Genomic DNA, 22390 nt, shown 5'->3' on the forward strand with positions numbered 1-22390 from the left:
CAGTCATCCAATACCAAATGGTAGTCCTGAAAACATAAGCCCAATTATTATATAGACTTAGTAGACTGTAGTTAGGAATATGCATATATATGATATGTGTGTAAGTATGTATTGTATATGTATGTGTGCATGTATATCTCAGAAGTCATAGGGAGCAAATAAACAATAGAGATCTGATAAAATGCTACAAAATGAACAAAGTGACAGGAATTACTACACAACGCATGATAATGTTATAATTATCACAATAATTATAGTGATAACTGAATATAAAAAAGACTAATAAAATGAATAAGAAAGTAATGTCCATCTTTTGGCTACCCCTAGAAACATACTCAAACACCGGTAATAGAAACTTCCTTAGGGTAAAAGCCTGGAGAAAGATATTCTAAACAAATAGATCTAAGAAACAAGAAAGTGTAGTTATTCTAATATCAGGAAGATAAATCTGAAAGAAAAATCTAATTAAAAGAGATAAGGAGGGACACTTCATACTTATTATAGAAAAAATGTCTAGCAACAAGATATTTTTATTGTAAACACATATATACCAAGCATGGGCACTCAGCTTCATAAAAGAAACATGATTAGACCTAAAACTACAGATTGACCCTACACAGTCATAGTGGGTGTATTTTTCTGCATTCTCTAAATGAACAGAACTGAAAAAATGAAAGCATATATATGGGGTTTATTAGACTGACTTAAAGGATGCAGTCTGCATCATCCAACAATAACTGTCTCACATGGGAGAAACCAAAAACACAATGGTTTCCAAACTCATAACTCTGAATCTCTCTGCAGTCCCAATCTGGCATTTAGAAAACACCTCAGAGATTTCACCAGAAAATTTCTACAACTGACAAACATTCAGTAAAGTAGAAGGGTACAAAATTAACACACAAAAATTAGTAGCCTTCCTATATTCCAAATACAATGCCAGATTTAAACAATACCTATTCACAAACTCAGACTCACAGAACATACTAGAAGGAAAACTCCAACTCCAGGAAGTTAGCTGCACCCACAAAAACACAGGCAACAGATAACATCACACCTCACACCAGCAAACCCCAAAGAAGGGAAACACATAAACATTACTACAGAAAAACAATAGGAATGAACAATCACTGGTCATTAATATCTCTTAATATCAATAGACTCAACTCATCTATAAAAAGATAAAGACTAACAGAATGGATATGAAAACATTATCCATCTTTCTGTTACATACAAGAAACACCTCAATCTCAAAGACAGACATTATCTCAGAGTAAAGGTTGGGAAAAGATTTTCCAATCAAATGGATCTAAGAAACAAGTGGGTGTAGCTCTCTTAATATCTAACAAAATAGACTTCATACTAAAATCAATCAAAAGAGATGGAGAGGGACACTTCATACTCATCATAGGAAAAATCCATCAAGATGCAGTCTCAATCCTGAACATCTTTGTGCCAAATACAAGAGCACCCACATATGTAAAAGAAACATTACTGAAGCTTAAATTGCACATCAAAGCCTAATACACACTAATAGGAGTCAGAGAAGTCAAGGACCCCCACAAGAAAACCCACAGAAGCAACAACTTACCTGGGCTCACAGGAGCTCAGAGACTGAACTAATAACCAGGGAGCCTGCATGGGTCTGACCTCTACATATATGTTACAGTGTGCAGCTTGGTCTTCTTGTGGAACTCCTGACAGTGGTAGCTGGTGCTGTCTCTGACTCTTGCTGGGACACTTTCCCTCATCCAGCTTTAATACAAAGGGAGGTGCCTAGTCTTACTGCAACTTGATATGCCATGTTTGGTTGATATTCATAGGATACTTGCCCTTTTCTGAATAGAAATGAAGAAGTATATGGGATGTGGGCAGGGCAGAGGGCAGTTAGTTGGGAGGCAGGAAATGGGAGGAGAAGAGGGAGGGGAAACTGTGGTCAAGATATAAAAACATCCCTCCTGTAGAAAATTCGATCAGAAAGACACTAATTACCTCATACCAATCATGCCACTGTAACATCAGTGGGCACGCCTTGGCCGGCAGGTCAGTTTTGTAGCGTGCAGGGTTGAGAACTGGGTAACATTATTAATGATTTCTCTGCCTTGAAGCCCAAGTGCTGTGTTTCAACAACAGGGTCTTACAATGTAGTTGTAATCAAGGGTAACAGCAGTAGCCTCTGTTGTGCAGACTTCTGGAGGCTCTCTGACCAATAATTTCTAGGAAAGTATCTGATGCCTTCCTTGCACTGTGGCTTTCACACGGTAGCTTGTATCTCCTGGGAGTAGTGTTGTCTAAATGCACAGGGTGCCTCTGTTCAAACTCCCTGTTGTTTAAAGTTGTATTTTGAAATTAGTTTGCTAACTTGTGGATTTCTGTAAGATTTCTCTTATATCCTTAGTTTTGATTTTCATTTCCCAGATGTCTAAGGATGTTGAGTATTACTTTAACCACTTCTTAATCACTTGAGTTTCCTCTTTTGGTAATTCTCTGATTTGACCTGTACCTAATTTTTAATTGCATTGCTTTCTTGGTGTCCACTTTTTAGTTTCTTATATATTTTAGGTATTAGCTCTCTATCAGATGTATAGTTGGTAAAAATCTTTTCCCAGTATATAGCCTGTTGTTTTGTCCAAATGATGTCCTTTGCCATATGGAAGCTTTTTTAGTTTCAGGAGTTCCCATTTATTAACTGTTGCTCTGGGTGCATGTGTTATTAGTGTTCTGTTCAGAAAGTCTGTTTCTGTCTAATGAGTTCAAGGCTATTCCTCACTTTTTCAGTGTATCTGGTTTTATGCTGAGATTTTTGATCTATTTGGAGTTGAGTTTTTAATTAATTAATTAATTTAAGATTTCTGTCTCTTCCCCGCCACCGCCTCCCATATCCCTCCCCCTCCCCCAATCAACTCCCCCTCTCTCTTCAGCCCAAAGAGCGCAGACCAGGTTCCCTGCCCTGTGGGGAGTCCAAGGACCTCCCACCTCCTTCCAGGTTTAGTAAGGTGAACATCCAAACAGCCTAGGCTCCCACAAAGCCAGTACGTGCAGTAGGATCAAAACCCAGCGCCATTGTTCTTGAATTCTCAGCAGTCCTCATTGTCCGCTGTATTCAGTGAGTCCGGTTTTATCCCATGTTTTTTCAGACCCAGTCCAGCTGGCCTTGTGTGTGCAGGGTGACAAGTATGGATGTATTTGGATTCTTCTACGTATAGCCATCCAGTTTGACCAGCACCATTTGTTGAAGATAAACTTTTTTTCCAGTGTCAATTTCTGGCTTCATCAAACATCAGGCATAGGTGTGTGCGGCTTATGTCTGAAGCTTCAATTTTATTTCACAGATCCATATATCTACTTTTTTCTTTTTTTCAATTATTTTATTTTATTTTTTTATTGAAAATTTCCACCTCCTCCCATCCTCCTACTTCCCTCTCCTCCTCCCTCTCCAGTCCAAGGAGCAGTCAGGGTTCCCTACCCTATGGGAAGTCCAAGGTCCTCCCTGCTCCCCCCAGGTTCAGGAAGGTGAGCATCCAAACAGACTAGGCTCCCACAAAGCCCATCCATGCAGTAGAATCAAAACCCAACGCCATTGTCCTTGGCTTCTCAGTCAGCCCCCACCGTCAGCCACATTCAGAGAGTCTGGTTTGATCACATGCTCCATCAGTTCCAGTCCAACTGGCCTTGGTGATCTCCCATTAGATCAGTCCCACCGTCTCAGTGGATGGACACACCCCTCGCGGTCCTGACTTCCTTGCTCATGTTCTCCCTCCTTCTGCTCCTCATTTGGATCTTGGGGGCTCAGTCTAGTGCTCCAATGTGAGTCTCTGTCTCTATCTCCATCCATCGCCAGATGAAGGTTCTATGGTGATATGCAAGATATTCATCAGTGTGGCTATAGGATAAGGCCAGTTCAGGCACCCTCTCCTCTGCTGCCCAAGGAACAGCTGGGGACATCTCCTTGGACACCTGGGAACCCCTCCAGAGTCAAGTCTCTTGCCAACCCTAAAATGGCTCCCTTAATTAAGATATCTACTTCCCTGCTCCCACAACCACCCCTCCTCCATCCCAACCATCCCATTCTCCCAAGCTCTCCCCATCCTCCCCTTCTCCCTTCTCTCTCCCCATCTCCCCTTATTCCCATCCCACCCCACCCCCGCGCTCCTAACCCCTGTCCGGCAGTCTTGTCCACTTCCAATATCCAGGAGGATAACTATATGTTTTTCTTTAGGTTCACCTTCTTATTTAGTTTCTCTAGGATCACGAATTATAGGTTCAATGTCCTTTATTTATGGCTAGAATCCACTTATGAGTGAGTACATACCATATTCATCTTTTTGGGTCTGGGTTATCTCACTCAGGATAGTGTTTTCTATTTCTATCCATTTGCATGCAAAATTCAAGATGTCATTGTTTTTTTTACCACTGAGTAGAACTCTAAAGTGTATATGTTCCATACCTTCTTTATCCATTCTTCTATTGAGGGGCACCTAGGTTGTTTCCAGGTTCTGGCTATTACAAATAATGCTGCTATGAACATAGTTGAACAAATGCTTTTGTAGTATGATTGGGCATCTCTAGGGTATCTTCTCAAGAGTGGAATTGCTAGGTCCTGAGGTAGGTTGACTCCCAGTTTCCTGAGAAACCGCTACACTGATTTCCAAAGTGGTTGCACAAGTTTGCATTCCCACCAACAATGGATGAGTGTACCCCTCACTCCACATCCTCTCCAGCATAGCCTATTATTGGTGTTTTTGATTTTAGCTATTCTGACAGGTGTAAGATGGTATCTCAGAGTTGTTTTGATTTGCATTTCCTTGATCACTAAGGAGTTTGAGCATGACCTTAAGTGTCTTTTGGCCATTTAAACTTCTTCTGTTGAGAATTCTCTGTTCAGTTCAGTACCCCATTTTTTAATTGGGTTAATTAGAGTTTTAATGTCTAATTTCTTGAGTTCTTTATACATTTTGGAGATCAGACCTTTGTCTGATGTGGGGTTGGGGAAGATCTTCTCCTACTCAGTAGGATGCCTTTTTGTCTTAATGACAGTGTCCTTGGCTTTACAGAAGCCTTTCAGTTTCAGGAGGTCCCATTTATTCATTGTTGTTCTTATTGTCTCTGCTACTGGGGTCCTATGTAGGAAGTGGTGTTCTGTGCCCACGTGTTGTAGACTACTTCCCACTTTCTCTTCTATCAGATTCAGTATGGTCAAATTAATATTGAGGTCTTTAATCCATTTGGACTTGAGTTTTGTGCATGGTGATAGATATGGATCTATTTTCATTCTTCTACATGTTGACGTCCAGTTATGCCAGCATCATTTGTTGAAGATGCTCTCTTTTTTCCATTGTATACTTTTAGCTCCTTTGTCAAAAATCAGGTGTTCATAGGTTTGTGGGAAAATTCAAAGCATGAAATGCCTACATAAAGAAGCTGGAAAAATCCCACACTAGTGAATTAACAGAACATTTGAAAACTCTAGAACAAAAAGAAGTAAACTCACCAAAGAGAACTTATATGAAATGGGATCTCTGGAAAAGTTTTATTCATGATGTCATATTTGAAAGTTTCTTGGAATTTTCTTTAGGTTGTTGATGCCTGGAGACTGGAAGTATCAATAGCCTGTTGGAATAACCTTTTTATTTCTGATCAGAAAATCAAAACCATGCCCACTAAACACACATTCCCAGTAGAATTAACAGCCAAGGCTCCAGAACCAATTTAAGGATATCTTTATTTACAAGATACAAACGTGTCATATTTAACAAGAATTGAAGGACTTAATTGTACAATGTTTTCGATTATCTGCCTTTATGATTAAATATACAGATGTTACACTATATATACACTATGTCCAAGTATTTTACATTCATACCACTGGAAAACTGGGTGTTTATTTTTTCACATTAGAGTCAACTATAATATTCTGATATGCCCTATCAAACTCAGTCAACAAGTCAAAAGAAAAATCAAGATAATACTTACTTTTTAAATAACAGTTATCTCTTAAAAAATGAAATACCAGTTTGGTTTTATATATGAATGGATCTATGATATATTTGAGTCCTCATATACCATAATATACAATGCAATCTGTCATCACAATGGGCTCTACAGTCTGTTTGTTCCCAAACTTGTCTTTACTTTGTATTTAGTATTCACCTATTAAAATATATTAACATATAACTTAATATTTTATTCAATTGACTAAAATGAATTTTAGGACAAAAGATAACCTTTATTTAATGCCCCCAACAAATTAACTGTCTTATAGAAGCCATGTGTTATTTTATCTTGAAATATAGAAAAGGCACAGCATTTGGCCATGCCCTTAGCTTAGAAAGTTGAATTTAGAATCAAAGCCAGCAGACAATCCTTTATAGAATAAAATTATCTCTTAAAAGCTTAAGGAAAAATAAAGTAATAATAAGATAGTGTCATCTATAATTTAGAGGCTAAGGTTATAGCCTGGGTCCAAGGATTTCATCAACAAACAAGTACATGGATATCTTCTACTTGATTTCCCTTGTACAGTTTAGTGTTTTTTATATGCTGCTCTTCCCTGGAGACCAGTAGTCCATTTACCCACGTCCATTCATTCCTTGTTGTTTCCCTTGCTAGCATCATTCCTCTCTATTTTAACAATGTAACAAAAGCATCATTGTCTCATCCTTAACTTAGCAAGATTGAGGGGCGTGAGTAAACATTAAATACATGTGAATAATTTTTGTTAACATACTTAAATTAAAATTTACATAAAATTTTGTTCCTTTGGTGAGAATTGAAGAGTAATAACTTTTACATTTATACATATACATATAAAGTCACAGATGGGATTTTTAGATAGGATCTAGTGGTCTAATACTCTCTTTTTTTAAATCTAGGGAAGCTATAGGTCGATAGTTATATTAAAAAGTAATTTGATTCTAATAAAACTAAGAATGGAGAAGCTACAGGATCCACTCCAGATATCAACATAATCCCAACAAGAGGAACTCTTTAGCCACAGTTCTTGTATTCATACACTCTTGAAGAACACAACACTAAGATATTCTGTTTGTCAAATTTTAGATTATAAATACCATGTGCTTATCTTAGATCTATGAACATGAGCATCAGTGATGTAAGAAAGTAAAGCTACTTTCTACTCTGTATAGCAGCAGAGATAACTGCCACAATAAGACCTGTGCTTCCTAGCCATTTATTTGTTCTCATTCGTGCTCATTTGTGATGGGAACACACTGCAGGAAGCTCATGATTAGCAACACATTGCAGACAAAATGCTCTGAGTAACTTAAGGCTTTAGAGATAAACGAACGATATCTGAAAATAATTGAAGGAAGAAACCACTTCTATCTCAACAAGGAGGAGAAAGAAGAATGGAATCATGAACTCCAGAAGTATTTTTGGGAGGAGTTTCTAGAAGGCATCAGCGACTCTTCAATAACCCTGAAGTACCATGGAATTGACAGTTTTTTAAACAGTTGTGACTGCAACAAAGACAGCTTAGAAAATTCTACAGGAAATATTTACAAGGTTAATTCTTATAACTAAAAATAGTTGATGTAGGTCACCTAAGGAAGATAGTATGGCAGCCTTGTGTTGAATTCAATTCACAGAAAACACAACATAGCTGATAAAACAGATCAGAAGAATATAACTGCTTCACTATTTGTATCGTTTGCAAAAATTCAACAGAGTTGACAGAATCTGAAACCATGGAACAATGCCCTCCCTTCCTCCCTTTCCCTGTGCTCAACAACTTCAATGACCACATCACTCCTAGGAAGTTGATTCTCTTAGGGCCTTCAACTCACACCTGGAGAGTCTCATTGCTTGGCATTACTACAACAGTGGCTAGTGGCATTTGTCATTATTGGACTCCATTTAAAACACAAGATAAAAGTATACACCACACCTCACAGTTCCCAGATGGTAGACTGTCAACAAAAGCAACACTTCAGTCGAAAGGGTGGAATGCCTTGAATGAATAACAGTTTTTACCAAGTAAATATTTTCTTCAGTTTGAAAGAAGGACACTTTTCTTGAAGATGACTTTTGAAAGCACTGAATTAGCGGAAACAACCAACTAAGAACCATGCAGAACATTTCGTTGGATAGGAGAGCAAAAGATATTTTCAGGCTCAATTTATCACGAAACCTCAGCTATCTCAGAAAGAGGGTTAATTATTCTAATAACCTTTCAAATTACAACTTTTTTAATCAATTTTTTAAATATATGTACACATGCATGTGTTCACATAAACTTGGGTAGTTGTGCATATGTGTAGAGAACTGAGTTTTACGTCATGTCATGGCATCGCTCTACCTCACTGAGGCAAGGTTATGTGCTGTCCTTATACTCCCTGCTTTTGCTCTTCTGGCTAGAGAACTTACACCAGGGTTTCCTGCCCCTGCCGTGCTGGGCCGTGCTCACCTGGCCTGAACATGCACCAGAGTTTCCTGCCCTTGCCCCTGCTGTGCTGGGCCATGCTCACCTGGCCTGAACCTGCACCAGAGTTTCCTGCCCTTGCCCCTGCTGTGCTGGGCCATGCTCACCTGGCCTTGGTGTGCATTCTGGAGAGCTGACTGAATTCTGTTTCTCATCTTTGCATAGAAGCCTCCTTAGCCCCAGAGTTGCGGTTTTAAGATGTAACTAATATTACTCTATCACTTTTCTTCTCCTACTGAAATTATTAGGGATTCTCTTGAGAGCGAGATGGGACAGCTGCTCACTGTGCTTGGCTAAGAGTACGTACAGGCAGAGCAGTTAAGGTGGTGACTGAAATGGCCACAGCCCTTCTTCTGGAACTAACACTCCTTATTTAATGAAAAATAAGAGCATGCTAACATCTTCTTTATGAGTATTCTTTCAATAATCTAAGTTACGCAACACCGAGCATCTATCCACATTACTTCTATACAAGAATTTTCTGGTAGGCAAACATGTAGTCTTCTTGCTGATCAAATATATTTTTTAAGTAATCTGACATAAATCTTCTAAGTGGGATATCCCATTCATTCTTCTATTCATATTTACAAAAGTAATCTTTATTTTGATAGTCATTCTACAATCTCACTGCTTCTCTTTTCTTGAGCTATGAAAAGTAAAGTCACGGGTCTAGTTATTGTTTCATTTTGCCAACAGGTACCCTGCACACCTGCCTCTTTTTATCCCACCCAAATGCAGCACCAATGTTGACAACCAGAAAAGAGAAACAATGTACAATTTCTTTTTATTTGGGCCTCATTTAGTAGCAAATAAGAAGCTGGCTTTTTGTTTCTCCCATTGGTGGCTCTGAGTTGATGGTTTAATGTTAATAATCAGGTCTGGTATTTCATGGATGAAGGGAACCTAAGTGGTTCCCTTGCTCCTTTGGAGTAGGAAAAAACAAGAGACCTTTCTTATGCAGCATGAGCTGTTTAGATGTGTGGTGGTCTCAAGTGTAGCCCTTAAAGACTGTGTGTAGTGGAGACATTCTTGTGGATTCCTAGGAAACGGTACAGTAAAAGAGTTAATGTTTAGAGTATGAAAAAGTGAGAGAAAACCTCTACTATGAGAAAAGTATTAAAGGTTAAATAGGCAATTCAGTCACAAACTACTGGAGAGTAGACTTTATAACAGACAGCCATAGTTCATCTGAGATTCCATGCGGGATAAAAAGAGAGAAAAAGTCCACTTTCTCCAACGCTTCGCACCTCCTGGAAACCTGCGTGGACTCTGCAGTATGGATTTCCGCTCTGTTTTCTAGCGCATGGGTCGGCAGGATTTTTCTCTACTCACTATCTAATGACGCCTTCTCCCACGTGAGCTGGCACATGTATGGGCTGTGTTCTGTAACTGACAGAAGGAAGGCTCCCACAGCAGTCGTACGTGTTCCTTCTATGTAGTCCTCATTTCCACTCACGATATTCTTATAGAGAGGAAAACATTAAACATGTTTTCCACATATCCCAGGTCTGTATACGGTTACATGTCTTATATAGTTCAAGTTTTAGTACAAGGTTTTGTACGTGATGACATTAAATTACTAAGACAAGTATGTTATTGTAAAAAGTAAAATAATCCATACAATTTTTTATCTCAGTGACCAAAGTGCACTTAAGTTGAGAATAGTCAGAGTAGGTAAAATAATAATGTTTAGTTAACATTAACTAAACCCCCCATCTTTTATCTAAATAAGTATTAATAGCACCTTCTAAGAGAGGCACTGTTTTAAATAGGTACAGAACTAAAAAATAGTACTCTAAAAATACTGTTGGAATTCAGACTCTATCCTACACCACATAAATTACTGCTACTTTACTATAAAAATATCACTACATTTGGATTCCAATCAGTTCAACATAAATCACCAAAATTTTCTTCTTAAGTTTAGAACAGCGCTGAGTTCAGAGATAATATAGGTTTTACACTTAAGACATGAGCTAGAGTGAAATCGAGACTAAAGCTGAAGAGAAAAGCTCACGTTCATACTTATTTCCAAAACTCTATACAAGTAAATCGATTTCTATTTTTGATAGATTATTATTAGGAGTAATTCTGCAAAAACAAGTATTATCTTAAGTCAAAAGTGGGAACATTAGCAACCTATCTTTTTTGTGTTGTATAAGAACAGACACGATTTCGGTAGCATGAGACTCACAAACTAGACACGTTCATACGATACTCTAAACTGTCCCTGTACTTTTTACCAAAGATCTCTTTTGGTTACACGGAGGTATATCCTTCCCACTGTTACAAGTCCTACATGTGAACAAGACATTGAAGGCCTTAAACGAAAGGCCCACTATAACCAGGTAGTGACACAGTCAATTGACATCGGTTCCCCACCCCCTCAAGGTCAACATACATAATTAAGGAATAGCTTATCAAAAATGTTCCACTTTCCACATTATTTCAGAACTTCAACAGAAGAATGGCCCTGCACATTGATTTTATTAAGAGTATACAAACATATTTAAAAAGTCCCCAAAAGATGTGTTTATGAAACCATAGTTTTCAATGTAAAGTGCTAAGAGACGAGGACGGAGAGTTGGGGCGTCTTGAGCTATTTGTCTTACTTGAGACTCCACACTGGCAGCTGCTGGAGTTCAGCATTCTGACTTTCTCTTGGGTCCTGGGAGGTTGTTCGAGGTGTCTAGATGCTCACTTGGGTCGTCTGGTGTCTCCCCTGTGACAGCTAGAAGGATGACTTTCAGCCATTTCTGCTTCAGTTCCTCACTGTCGGCAGCAAAGCTGTGCACAGACTTGGACTGGGTCAGTTTGAAACTGTGTGGCAGATCTGCACTCTTTGGCATGTCGTCCACGATGTAGCCCAGGAGTGGTATGGTGGCCTGCGCTCTGACGTCCTGAGCAAAAGACATTGTACATATGAGTGTGCATTATATTGTTACAGAGTTACATGTGGTCCTTGCCACACAAAACTCTCTTTTGATACTGACCCCCAGGTCCTCACTCTATGGACTCTCTTTGGACAAAGAGTGATTTTAGTGACTATGGGGTCCGTGCTAATGCTGACAGAATAGAATGAATGTGGTTATAGAGTCTATGGGGTCCGTGCTAATACTGACAGAATAGAATGAATGTGGTTATAGCGTCTATGGGGACTGTGCTAATGCTGACAGAATAGAATGAATGTGGTTATAGCGTCTATGGGGTCTGTGCTAATGCTGACGGAATAGAATGAATGTGGTTATAGAGTCTATGGGGTCCGTGCTGATGCTGACGGAATAGAATGAATGTGATATTAGTGTCTATGAGGTCCGTGTTCATGCTGACGGAATAGAATGAATGTGGTTATAGCGTCTATGGGGTCTGTGCTAATGCTGACGGAGTAGAATGAATGTGGTTATAACGTCTATGGGGTCTGTGCTAATGCTGATCAGAATAGAATGAACATGATTTTAGTGTCTATGGGGTCCATGCTGATGCTGACAGAATGGAATGGATGGAGCAGAGTTGACACCCAGATGAGCCAGGAAGCGCTGGTGTGACGCCTGCTCCTGTGCTCATCAGAGCCTGTGCACTTCTCCGCTGAGTGAAGAGAGGAGACCGAGGCGAATAACAAACAGCTTCTTAATGTTTAAGCCAGCAAGCATTACTAAGAATTAATAATGCTATTGCCTTTAATGATTGATTCAAGTTATTTATGAACAGGAAAAAAAAGAAAAGTAGAATAGGATGTATACCTTGGCATTTTTAGGGATTTTCTAAAAAAAAAAAAAATTACTAGTTCTTGATGTACGAAGAAGCTCAAATCTGACAAATTTAATTCTTTATGTTTTCAAAGTGATTGAATGTATAGTTGGTTTACATGTTGTTCACTTTCAAAGCTTGTGCTGGAAACTAAACAGGCATTAGAGTTGACCCCAGGGGTCCAGCTTAGCTGTATATGGGTCATAAAAATTTGTTACTGAGTTTAGTATTAATTTAATCTTAATACAAGATTTATGTAAACTCTCTCTTCCTTTCAAGATACTTTGTCTTTAGGTCTCAATCACTATCAACAACAAAACCAACCACATGACACATCCCGTTTCCCATTATTACACCGGTGTGCAAACGTCCCATGTTTCCCACTGTTACACCGCTGTGCAAATGTCCCACGTTTCCCACCGTTACACCGCTGTGCAAACGTCCCATGTTTGCCACCGTTACACCGCGGTGCAAATGTCTCATGTTTCCCATCATTACACCGCGGTGCAAACCACCGTTACACGGGTGTGTAAGCGTCCCGCGTTTCCCATCATTACACAGGCGTGCTCCCTCTTTACTTCACTTTCCTTCTCCTCACTTTTGTGTTCCTACTCAAATGACTTTTCCTCATTCACTAAATAAGGAAAAGAGACGAAAAGGGAACAACCATTTACCCAGTGAATAATATGCAGGTATAAAAAGAACCATCTGTTTAAATCAACCAAATTGGTTTTAGTTTTCATTATTTTTAAAAAATAGGACACAGTGATACTGCCTGAGCTCTTTTGTCTTCCTGAGGATCAGTGTCCCCGTGCCCCCCTCTGTCCTGTCCATGTCATCAACACATACGTGGTTTAGTTACCTGAGGTGCTCCATACATGTACAGCACTAGGGGGTCTTGCTTGGGGATCACACACCATATTTTCTGCCAAGGTTTTGACTTCTCCATGTACTGGAGAAAACTGCACACTTCGCTATTTCCTGATACTTCTGCTGATTCAATCTAGAAAATACAATGGAGAGAAAGAATAAACACAGGATGAACCTGCCTTAAGGGAAATAGTTACAACGCACAGTATATTCATGTGACACGTCTTCCTGAGTCACCCTCCAAAAAGATAGATTTGCATTTACTAGTTTTTCTCTATCATGAGATGAAAACCTATTGAGGTTATCTTTAACTCTCTGTATTATTAGACTTTGTCCCTAAATAGTCAGCATTTATCGACCATTTACCATAGAACTTCTTTTTGCTTGAGACGTGTATTGTTCTCACCAACACTGAGAAGCTAAGTGCTTTCATTGTTTCTAAAGCTCAGAATTTTTAATCACATTCCCCAGGAATACAAATTTGGAATTTGGTGTGCTAGAATTTGGGCTCAGTCAGCCTGAATCAAGACACCGAACTTATGGCCCTAAAGTTCCAATAAGGCAAGAGTAAAAAAAGCAAAAGGTGACCTTCAACCCTCTGTCCTCACACGCAGTAACTAGAAGCTGTGACCTTCAGCCCTCCTTCCTTGCAGGCTGCAACTAGAAGCTGTGACATTCAGCCCTTGGTCCTTGCAGGCTGTAATTAGAAGCATTTCACTAGAGAAACTTGTGAGGCAATGGCTTTCTGCTTTGCTTACTAATGTGTTAGGTACTAGATAAATGGGAAACGAATATTTAACTAAGTGCTTAATAGAAGTAAGCTGCTTTCTTTCTATTACTCTGCAACAGCTTCAGGGCAGTGTTACTCAGCTTTGTCCACAGGACACACACACACACAAGTCTCCGTGGAGCCTTATTGTGCCAACTAATATGTGCTCAGAATATTAGTCAGCAAACTTTTATATAGAAAGTTGGAGCCCAAATCAAGGCTATAACAAAGGTAGTTACATAAAGAAAGCGAAAGAACAACCACCACAAAAAACTGCAACCAACCAACCAACACTAACCCCCCCAAACAAAACAACAAAAAAGAAAGCAAACAAATCCCCACTAAGTTTTATTTATAAAATTAAAAATACTTTTTCATATGTAGCCTCTTATATCATATGGGTCTAGCACTAAAAATGTGAGTCATTGGGGGAAATGTAACATTTTCTTCTCAAATTCCTCAAACTCTAACACACAAACCAGGCACGGTGCTGTGTGCTTGTGTCCCGGTACTTGGGAGGGGATGGGAAAAGGATCAGAGGTTCGAGGTCACTCTGGGCTTTGGGAGACACTCTCTCAAAACAACAGCAGCAGCAACAACAACAACAATAACAAAACAGCAAAGGAAAAGCCATTCGTTTCCTGATGGTACTTGTAGTTAATCCTGACTGTCAGCCCAAACAGACCTAGTATTACTCTGGGCAGGTCGCCTTGGACATTTCCAGGAATCACTGAACTGAGAAGACCCTTCTTAGATCGGCAGCAGCTCAGACACGCCAAGGCCAGGGGAAAGCAGTGCTGCTGAAGGCATGTCTCCCATGGTTGTTGCTGTTGTCATTTTTTGACTCTGGAATCTAGCCTCTTGGCTTCTAACCTGAGAAGAAGAAGATCAGCAACTTTCCAAGAATCGTTCAGGCCTCCAGTGCCAGAGTGGGATGGTTGAGGCAGTGAACTGAGCAGCTATGAGGTTCTCTCGGCCTCTTCCATATACAGATGGCCCTTGTTGGACTACCCAACCTGTATTGTGTTCTACACATTTATTTTACCAGCTCTGCTTCTCTAGAGCAGTGGTTCTCAACCTGTGGGCTGTGACCCCTTTGGGGGCTGAACAACCGTTTCACAGGGGTTGCCTAAGACCATCGGAAAATGCAGATATTTACATTATGATTCATAATGGTAGCAAAATTACAGTTATGAAGTAGTAACAAAAATAACTTCATGGTTGGGGTCACAACAACATGAGCAACTGTAGTATAGGGTCGCAGCAATAGGAAGGCTGAGAACCATTGCAATAAAGAACCCTGCCTGAGAGGGCAGTGATGTTTGGGATATGATCAAGGTGTGGCCCTAGGTAGTTTAAGAAGCATCAACCAAATAACAATCTGCAAGTCAGCTCCAGTCCATCACTGTTTTGTACGTCCCATAAGCTAATAATTTGACAAACAAACCAACTTGATGATAGGAAACATTGAGTAAGGTACCATCCTCCCTCAAAAAGGTTAGTTCTGAATAACAGGTCCCGATTACAAAAAATTCATATACTAAAACAATGTATTTTGGAATGTTCCCCCCACCCACCCAAAAAAAAACCCAAAACACCTGAACAATGGTGCAGTGGTTTGAAAGGACAGAAAGAAGCTTACAGGGTTGGGGAGATGGCTCAGCAGGTGACGCTTGTCCTGCAAATAAGAGGACAGGAATTCTTGCCCCAGAAACCCATATAAATGCAGGTAGGTATGGTGACCTGCCTGTACGCCCAGCCTTGGAAGATGGAGACAGAGGACTCCCAGGAGCAGGCTGTTCAGCAAGACTAGCCACATCATACTTGTGAGCTCCGGGTTTGTTTGAGAGGCCCTGCCTCAATGACTACAGTGGAGGAGCAATTGAGGACAGTTCCTCATGGCAACCTTAGGCCTACATATGTGCGAACACTCATGTGCACATACACCTCAAAACGTGTGTTCACACACATCAAGAACTTGCAGAGACACAAACACTACAGAAACATACAAAATGTGGAAAAGAATGTACAAATACATTGAGTTAAACACTTTAAGTTTTGCTGATAAAAATTTGTTTTCTCCCTTAAGAGACCTCTGTAAACCACTGCTTTGGCCTCTTGGCCTGTAAATGTGTTTCCTCTGATCTGCTCACGAAAAGCTTGGCCTCTGTTCTAGAGTGTACAGTACACAGGCTGGTGCAGGAGAAGGGTTTAGACATGCTTTATGTGTGCGTGGACATGCTGAGTTTCTACCTCCAAACACTATATTTTTTGTTTGATTACACGAATTAACCCAATTGATTTTTCCCCAAGCATAAGGTTTTCTAAAAAGTTAAAGTTTTTTTATTTTATAAAAGCAGCCTAAATCTTTTCTTTAAGAAACACAGCATCAGGCTCACTCTACTCTGTCACACTAGTCAGTTACTTCTACTAAAGCCTTGAGCTTCTGGTCCTGGGACCCAAAGAAGAACATCTTCTCATTCTTCCTGCCCATGAAAGCCTCAGTAATGTCTATATCCTAAGAGAATTTAGACTTACAATTTTAGCTTGTGGGCTCACAATTTAACCTCAAATGGACATTGAAGTTTAAGCTCCTTTCTCAGTTGGCAAATGACTTTTATATATTTTCTTATAAATGCTCGGTACACAATTACTGATTTTTTGGCATTATTAAACTAAGCATATTTATGACTTTGGATGTAAAAAATTTAATTGTATCTCTAGGTGACCTCGACCTCACCACCACAAGGCTTTATTATACAAATTACCCTTATTTTGTCAACACATCTTTCAATGTAAATCAGATACAAACTATTTTAGTCTGAATTAACTCTAATAAAAAATATGAGTCAAACTTACTGGAGATGGGCTTTGACAGCGATATGGTCATGAAACTGTTGCCCTGGCTATTACATTACCACAAAGAACCGATCTTTTAACACAGCAAGCTAAGTAGTGTTTTAGGAAATAAAACAGTACTTTATCCAAATTTAAAAATTTTCATGCAATGGTTTTCAACATTAATATATGGTGAAATTGAAAGCTTTCCATGAAGAAAGCATGCACTTGTCTGAACATCTCACTTTCTATAATCAGGCAAGAGTCCAAGGCCAACAAACTAAAGCCAAAGCATGACTCTTGCTCACTGTTAGCCTGGTGCTAATGCAGCGAGAATAAGCACATTGTCTGGGCTCCTTATGACCTAGACGGTGTTATCTGAGAATACAAAGAATGGACCGAGTTTACCTCCAGAATCCCCTTTCTCTTCTTCTCTTCACTGTCTGTGAATCCACTTATTATTTGGTAGCAGTCTTTACAGACTTTGTTCAGTCTCCCACCGTCGTACTCAAGCTGGGCTTTGTAGTCAGAACATTTCCAGCAAACCACCTTTAATTTTATAAAAGGAAATTCAAAATGAACGAGTAGACTTAAGAAGATTATAGTCAGGAAATAGTCATCCATACACAAGAAACTTAATTACAAAAGTTACATTTTTATTAGCCTAAGAACATTTCAAAAGATGTTAAATATATTAAAGTATTTTAATGATGTATGTGCCTGAATCTGAACATGACTTTGACCTCTAAAGGTCCCTGGCCGTGGCTGGATCATCATCTGTCTGTCTCCTCTCATTATCTCTCTTCTCACAGGAAACAGCATAGCCATCTCACGGCGTTCAGGGAATTTCCAGACTATTCACCTGCCTTCACAGATGCATCATCTTGTGTTCTGCTGACTTTAACTGCTCAAGGTGTGTCTCCAATCTGTTTTTTTTTTAGTACAAGTTATTAGCACTCACATTTGAACTCTTATAGCCTGGCTGGTTCTCCCTATATCCTTCATCCTAACATGCTACAAGAATCTATTTTCCAAATAGTGGCTAGAGGGCTCTCTTTAGGTATGCGTTTGTCACTCAGGATGCTGACTGACAGCTGCCATGCCACCACGGGGAAGAGCCGATACCATAGCAGTAGATTTGCTTACCCATCCTCTTCTCAGAGATCAGACAGAATTAACTCCATGGTGCCTCACTTCCGTGCCAGAGTTTCTGTTTATTTTCTGAGCTCCACCCCTGTGAATACTGTTCTATTTGTAACATATACTCAGAAAGTCTCCTATTTCTCTCTGCGTCTTAAAGCTCTTCTGGAACTATCACAGTAGGATCAAACGTTTTACTGTCAAGTAGGGGGTGATTGACCGTTAGCTCAGCATCACTTCTGAGGACTTCAGCGCTGAGAGCTGGGCATTTTGATCTTTGGCTCTTTTTCTTGTTTTCAAAAAGCCCATTGCACTTTTGAGGCTTGCCATTGGCTCTTCCCATCTCTCACACTCTGCTGTCATCTCAAGATCTCGCTAACTCAGTCTTTGTGACTTAGAACTTATAGGAAGGCGCAGGAAAAGAAGCTGAGCTGAAATAGCTAGTGCCATTCTCAGGCAGTCTACTGGGGCCTTTTGTTCTTGGGGTCCGCCACTGACGATATGGACCATCACCAGGGACTTCGGTGCCAACTCCAAACACCTGCCCTTCATTCTCCAGGACGCCTCATATTTCTAACCTGCTTACGGTTGTCCATGCCCATGCAGCTTTGAACTCGGAAATCTTTTCCGTGCACTAGCTCTCCTGCTTCCAATGTTTAATCATGGCTTATCTAAGGCAGACACCTACAATTCTCCCTTGCTTTGCTTGTCACACTTACTCTCCATGAATCTTGTTCTATGCCTTCTCTGACCTGCACGGCTAGATTCTATTATTTAAAAAAGAAATAACCAACTAACCAAGCGGAAAGCCGTTGCGGCTAAGCTGACTCATATCTGTTTAGACTTCTAAGTAGAAACTTTCAAAGGGTAATGAGTCGGCCCGCGCCACTGCGAGGCTCGCTTTTCTCTGATGGATGAAACTATTTGACACTCAGTTGTCTTTCTCGACTCTCACACAGACAGCCCTGTCTCTTGCTTTCAGCTGATCATTCTGTCCAAGTCAATAAAAAGATAACACGGGCCTCAAACGCCCTCATTTCCCACTATTAATACACTCCACACGGTAAAACCCCACCTAATTCCCTTCTCCATACTTGCACCTGTCTTTCCCTTCTGCTAAAAGAGAGGGCTTTGCCCTACCCTGCAAAGGCTGTGACTTTCTCTTCTGCTAAGAGAGAGGGCTTTGCCCTACCCTGCAAAGGCTGTGACTTTCTCTTCTGCTAAGAGAGAGGGCTTTGCCCTACCCTGCAAAGGCCGTGACTTTCTCTTCTGCTAAGAGAGAGGGCTTTGCCCTGCCCTGCAAAGGCTGTGACTTTCACTTGAACTCTGGTTTTCATCTCTTGCCTTTCCAACCACACTGATTTCTCTGATTATTTTCACTCTAACTACATCTGTGTCACTTTTTTCCCTTTTGATGTTGCCTGGCTATAGGATTTCCCAGCATTTCAGGGCCGCCCCGCTCCAGGGCTGTAGGCACAGCTCCTTGTGTGCAGAGCACCTCTTGCTTCCCCTCTAAGATGAAGACTTTCTTCCCCCTTAGGCAGCTAAGAACATATCAGTCTCCCAGATAGGCCTTGTTGTGTCTCATTAGATTCTGGTCTGAAAACCTCCACGACCAATACTTTCCAATTCAGTTTTCTGGCTGCTTTCTTAACCCACTCATACTAATTTGAATTTTTATCTATTTTCTTCTTCACAATGTAATCTCCACGAAGCCAGGGATCTTTTATTAACCATATTCTTGTCCCTCAGGAGACAGCACAGTACTTTGCACATCATTAGCTGCAAAACAGGCTTACTAAGTGAATGTCAGTGATTATTTGTTTCCAGGAGAATGAGTTCACTTCACCTACATAGTTACCATTGCCATAACAACCAAGAATCACACTCACATGTCCACATGCCCGGCAGTGATGCCGCCTTCTTGTCAGGGCGTTGAAGGGCTCTTTGCACTTCATACACATCGTCACTTCGTTGTCACGTATCCATCTCGGGGCCCTCTTTCCTAGCTCGGCAGTCTAAACGGAAAGGCAGGGTGGAAATAATTACTATTCCTTTCTAGTAGCACGTTCCCAACACTGCTCGCACCGCATTCTGATCCTCAAGTTCTAGGAGAGGAAGGGAAACTTTCAAAGCACTTAGGCACTTACCACTATACCCACCTCGGAGAGAATGACTATTTCTAAATCACCAATTCCGGCATTGCCAGGGAGGAGGTTTGGTAACAGAATGACTAGAGAGTGCTTTCAGAACACACCAAGAGAGCATCTTAAAGCTAAGAACTTACAGACACTTCTAGGTGGATGTCATTGTCCTTTGCAATTGCATTTCTGAAGGTTTCATGCCTTTGATGAAAAGCATCGATACTCTCTTGAAGGGCCTAAAATATAAATTAAACCGAAACATACATTACAATATCACATATACATTGATAAGTATATTTTGTCACATAAATAATTTTAATGAGAATTTAAAGTTAAATGAACTTGTTTGTATAGTTTATATTTAAAAAGCCCAAATATTTTTCTTTTTTAAAATTTATCTTATGAGTGTTTTGCCTGATGTACGTATTTTGCCTTCTCACAGCGGTGAGAAGAGGGCACTGCACCCTTGGAACTGGAGTTAGGCATGATTGTGAGTCAGCATGTAAGTCCTGGGAACTAAACCCAGCTTCTGTAAGAGTAACAAGTGCAATCAACCACCAAGCTATCTCTCCAGGCCCTGATGCATACATTTCTTATGCACAGAAAAGGGAAATGAAAGTAAAAGAGTTACCTTGATCCATTCTTCTTTATCTTGTTCAGAGCTAAAAGAAAAACAAAACAAAAATGAGTGAAGAAAATATGAATTGCAATCTCTGAATGGAAACATGCTTTACCGTCACTCTGGATTCCCAGAAAACACAGGAGTGGTTTGGAAATAATTAAAGGGGCTTTAGATCTTCTTGATACAGGATCAGACTGTTGCCTACCATTGGTACCCATTCATTCTGACAGCAAATCATGACATTAGCAATCACCCACCAGATGGTTCTGTATGCTTGACATACTAGAAAAATCAAAGGTAGTATCATAATTTTAAAAACACATGGCAACTAATAACCACTAACATCTCACCTTAGGACACATTATGCTTATTCTTATAATCTTAAAAATTACTGGAATCCATGCACAGATGGACTCACAGCAGAATTCTACGAGACTTTCAAGGAAGAGCTATACGTAAATCTTGTTAAATTAGTAAAGCAAAACAAACACCCTGTAAATAGAAGGAGCACTTCTAGATCCCTTTTACAGAGCCAGTATTACTCTGACATCAAAACCAGATAAATAAACACAAAAGAGAAAACTATAGGCCAATATTCTCCATGAATACAGATGTAAAAATTCTCTCATGTAAATAAAATATAATTATATATAAAAAAGACAGCCCATCATGATACTGTTGGCTTTATCCCAGAGATTTAGGTTTAGATCAACATGCATGATCAATAAATGTAATAAATCATAAATGGACTTAAAGATAAAAATCGAATGCTCAATAGATGCAGAAAAAGTCTTTGACAAAATTCAGCATGTCTTCATGATAAAAGTCCTAGACAGAGAAGGACTGGAGAAAATATATCTCAGGACAATATAATATTACAAACCCACAGCCAGCATCCTAAGTGGGGAAAACCTCAGTGCAGGAATGAGACAGGCGTGGATACCCACAAGTCTGGTTCCAGTTGGGAACCAGGTCCGTTCACTTTGCCTGGTAAGTTTCTCTTTCTGTCCTCATCCTTCACCACACCAGTCACCGCATCCACACCCACAGCCTAGTTGCTCTCTATGGAACCATCCCTTTGATGGGTGAGACGCCGCTCTCCTCTCCCTTCCTTCCTTCTATCTGCTGCCCCCATTACACCATTGCCAAGCACCAGACCCATGGTTTGGGAGCCAACTTTGCCTTGTTCAACTAAACAGCTCACCCGCCACCTTTACTTGGGCTAGCTCCTGTCATATAGCTCATGCACTGGCACAGTCTAAGGAAGGCTACGTTCTCACATCAGCCACATAACCAAGAAAGGAGTCCACATATCCAGGCCAAACTGCAGAAACAAACAAACAACATGAATGGTCAAGGCAGCATGACTCCTGCCAAATCCACTAGTCCTTACAGAAGTGTTCTCTAATGAGAACTACCTCGATGAGTCCCCAGACTAGAATTTAAAAAGACACTTCTTTGAACTCCAAGAGTATAACAAGAAATACCTGTGTCATGTCCAAGATACACATACACACTAGAGGATAACAATATATACCTGCATCATGAAATAAAACAATATGTACCTGTATCATGAAATAATGTTAAATGGACTCAGTAGGTTGTATATGTTTGTTCATGCACACGAGCGCCCGCACACACACACACCACACACATATTCATATATATACATATACATATGTATATACACATAACAATAGCAAAGATGAGACCATGGTGAATTTGAGAGCACGGGGCATGGGAGTAGTTTGACAGCGGAGGGAAGAGTATGAGCGATGTAGATATACTGCGATTTTAAAAAACAAGAAAAACCCAGTCTT

General features: G+C 40.1%; 1 protein-coding gene across 9 annotated transcripts in view; it reads right to left on the reverse strand.

The window, feature by feature from the left end:
- Positions 1-5697: 5697 nt before the first annotated feature.
- The window catches only part of Fgd4 (FYVE, RhoGEF and PH domain containing 4), a 147447-nt gene continuing 130754 nt past the window's right edge, over positions 5698-22390 (reverse strand). For 7 of the 9 annotated variants that reach the window (XM_075970834.1, XM_075970851.1, XM_075970856.1 and 4 more), the window contains 6 exons: positions 20580-20610; positions 20092-20184; positions 19697-19822; positions 17073-17213; positions 13050-13190; positions 5698-11340 (listed from right to left, as the gene is read on the reverse strand). In XM_075970834.1, the coding sequence (XP_075826949.1) occupies positions 11083-11340; positions 13050-13190; positions 17073-17213; positions 19697-19822; positions 20092-20184; positions 20580-20610 (790 nt within the window). In that variant the 3' untranslated portion in view covers positions 5698-11082. The remainder of the gene's footprint in view (positions 11341-13049; positions 13191-17072; positions 17214-19696; positions 19823-20091; positions 20185-20579; positions 20611-22390) is intronic. The other 2 variants (XR_012910440.1, XR_012910448.1) reach the window with 1 other exon arrangement.

This window comes from Microtus pennsylvanicus, chromosome 1 (assembly GCF_037038515.1).
Source record: "Microtus pennsylvanicus isolate mMicPen1 chromosome 1, mMicPen1.hap1, whole genome shotgun sequence".
Taxonomy (NCBI): domain Eukaryota; kingdom Metazoa; phylum Chordata; class Mammalia; order Rodentia; family Cricetidae; genus Microtus; species Microtus pennsylvanicus.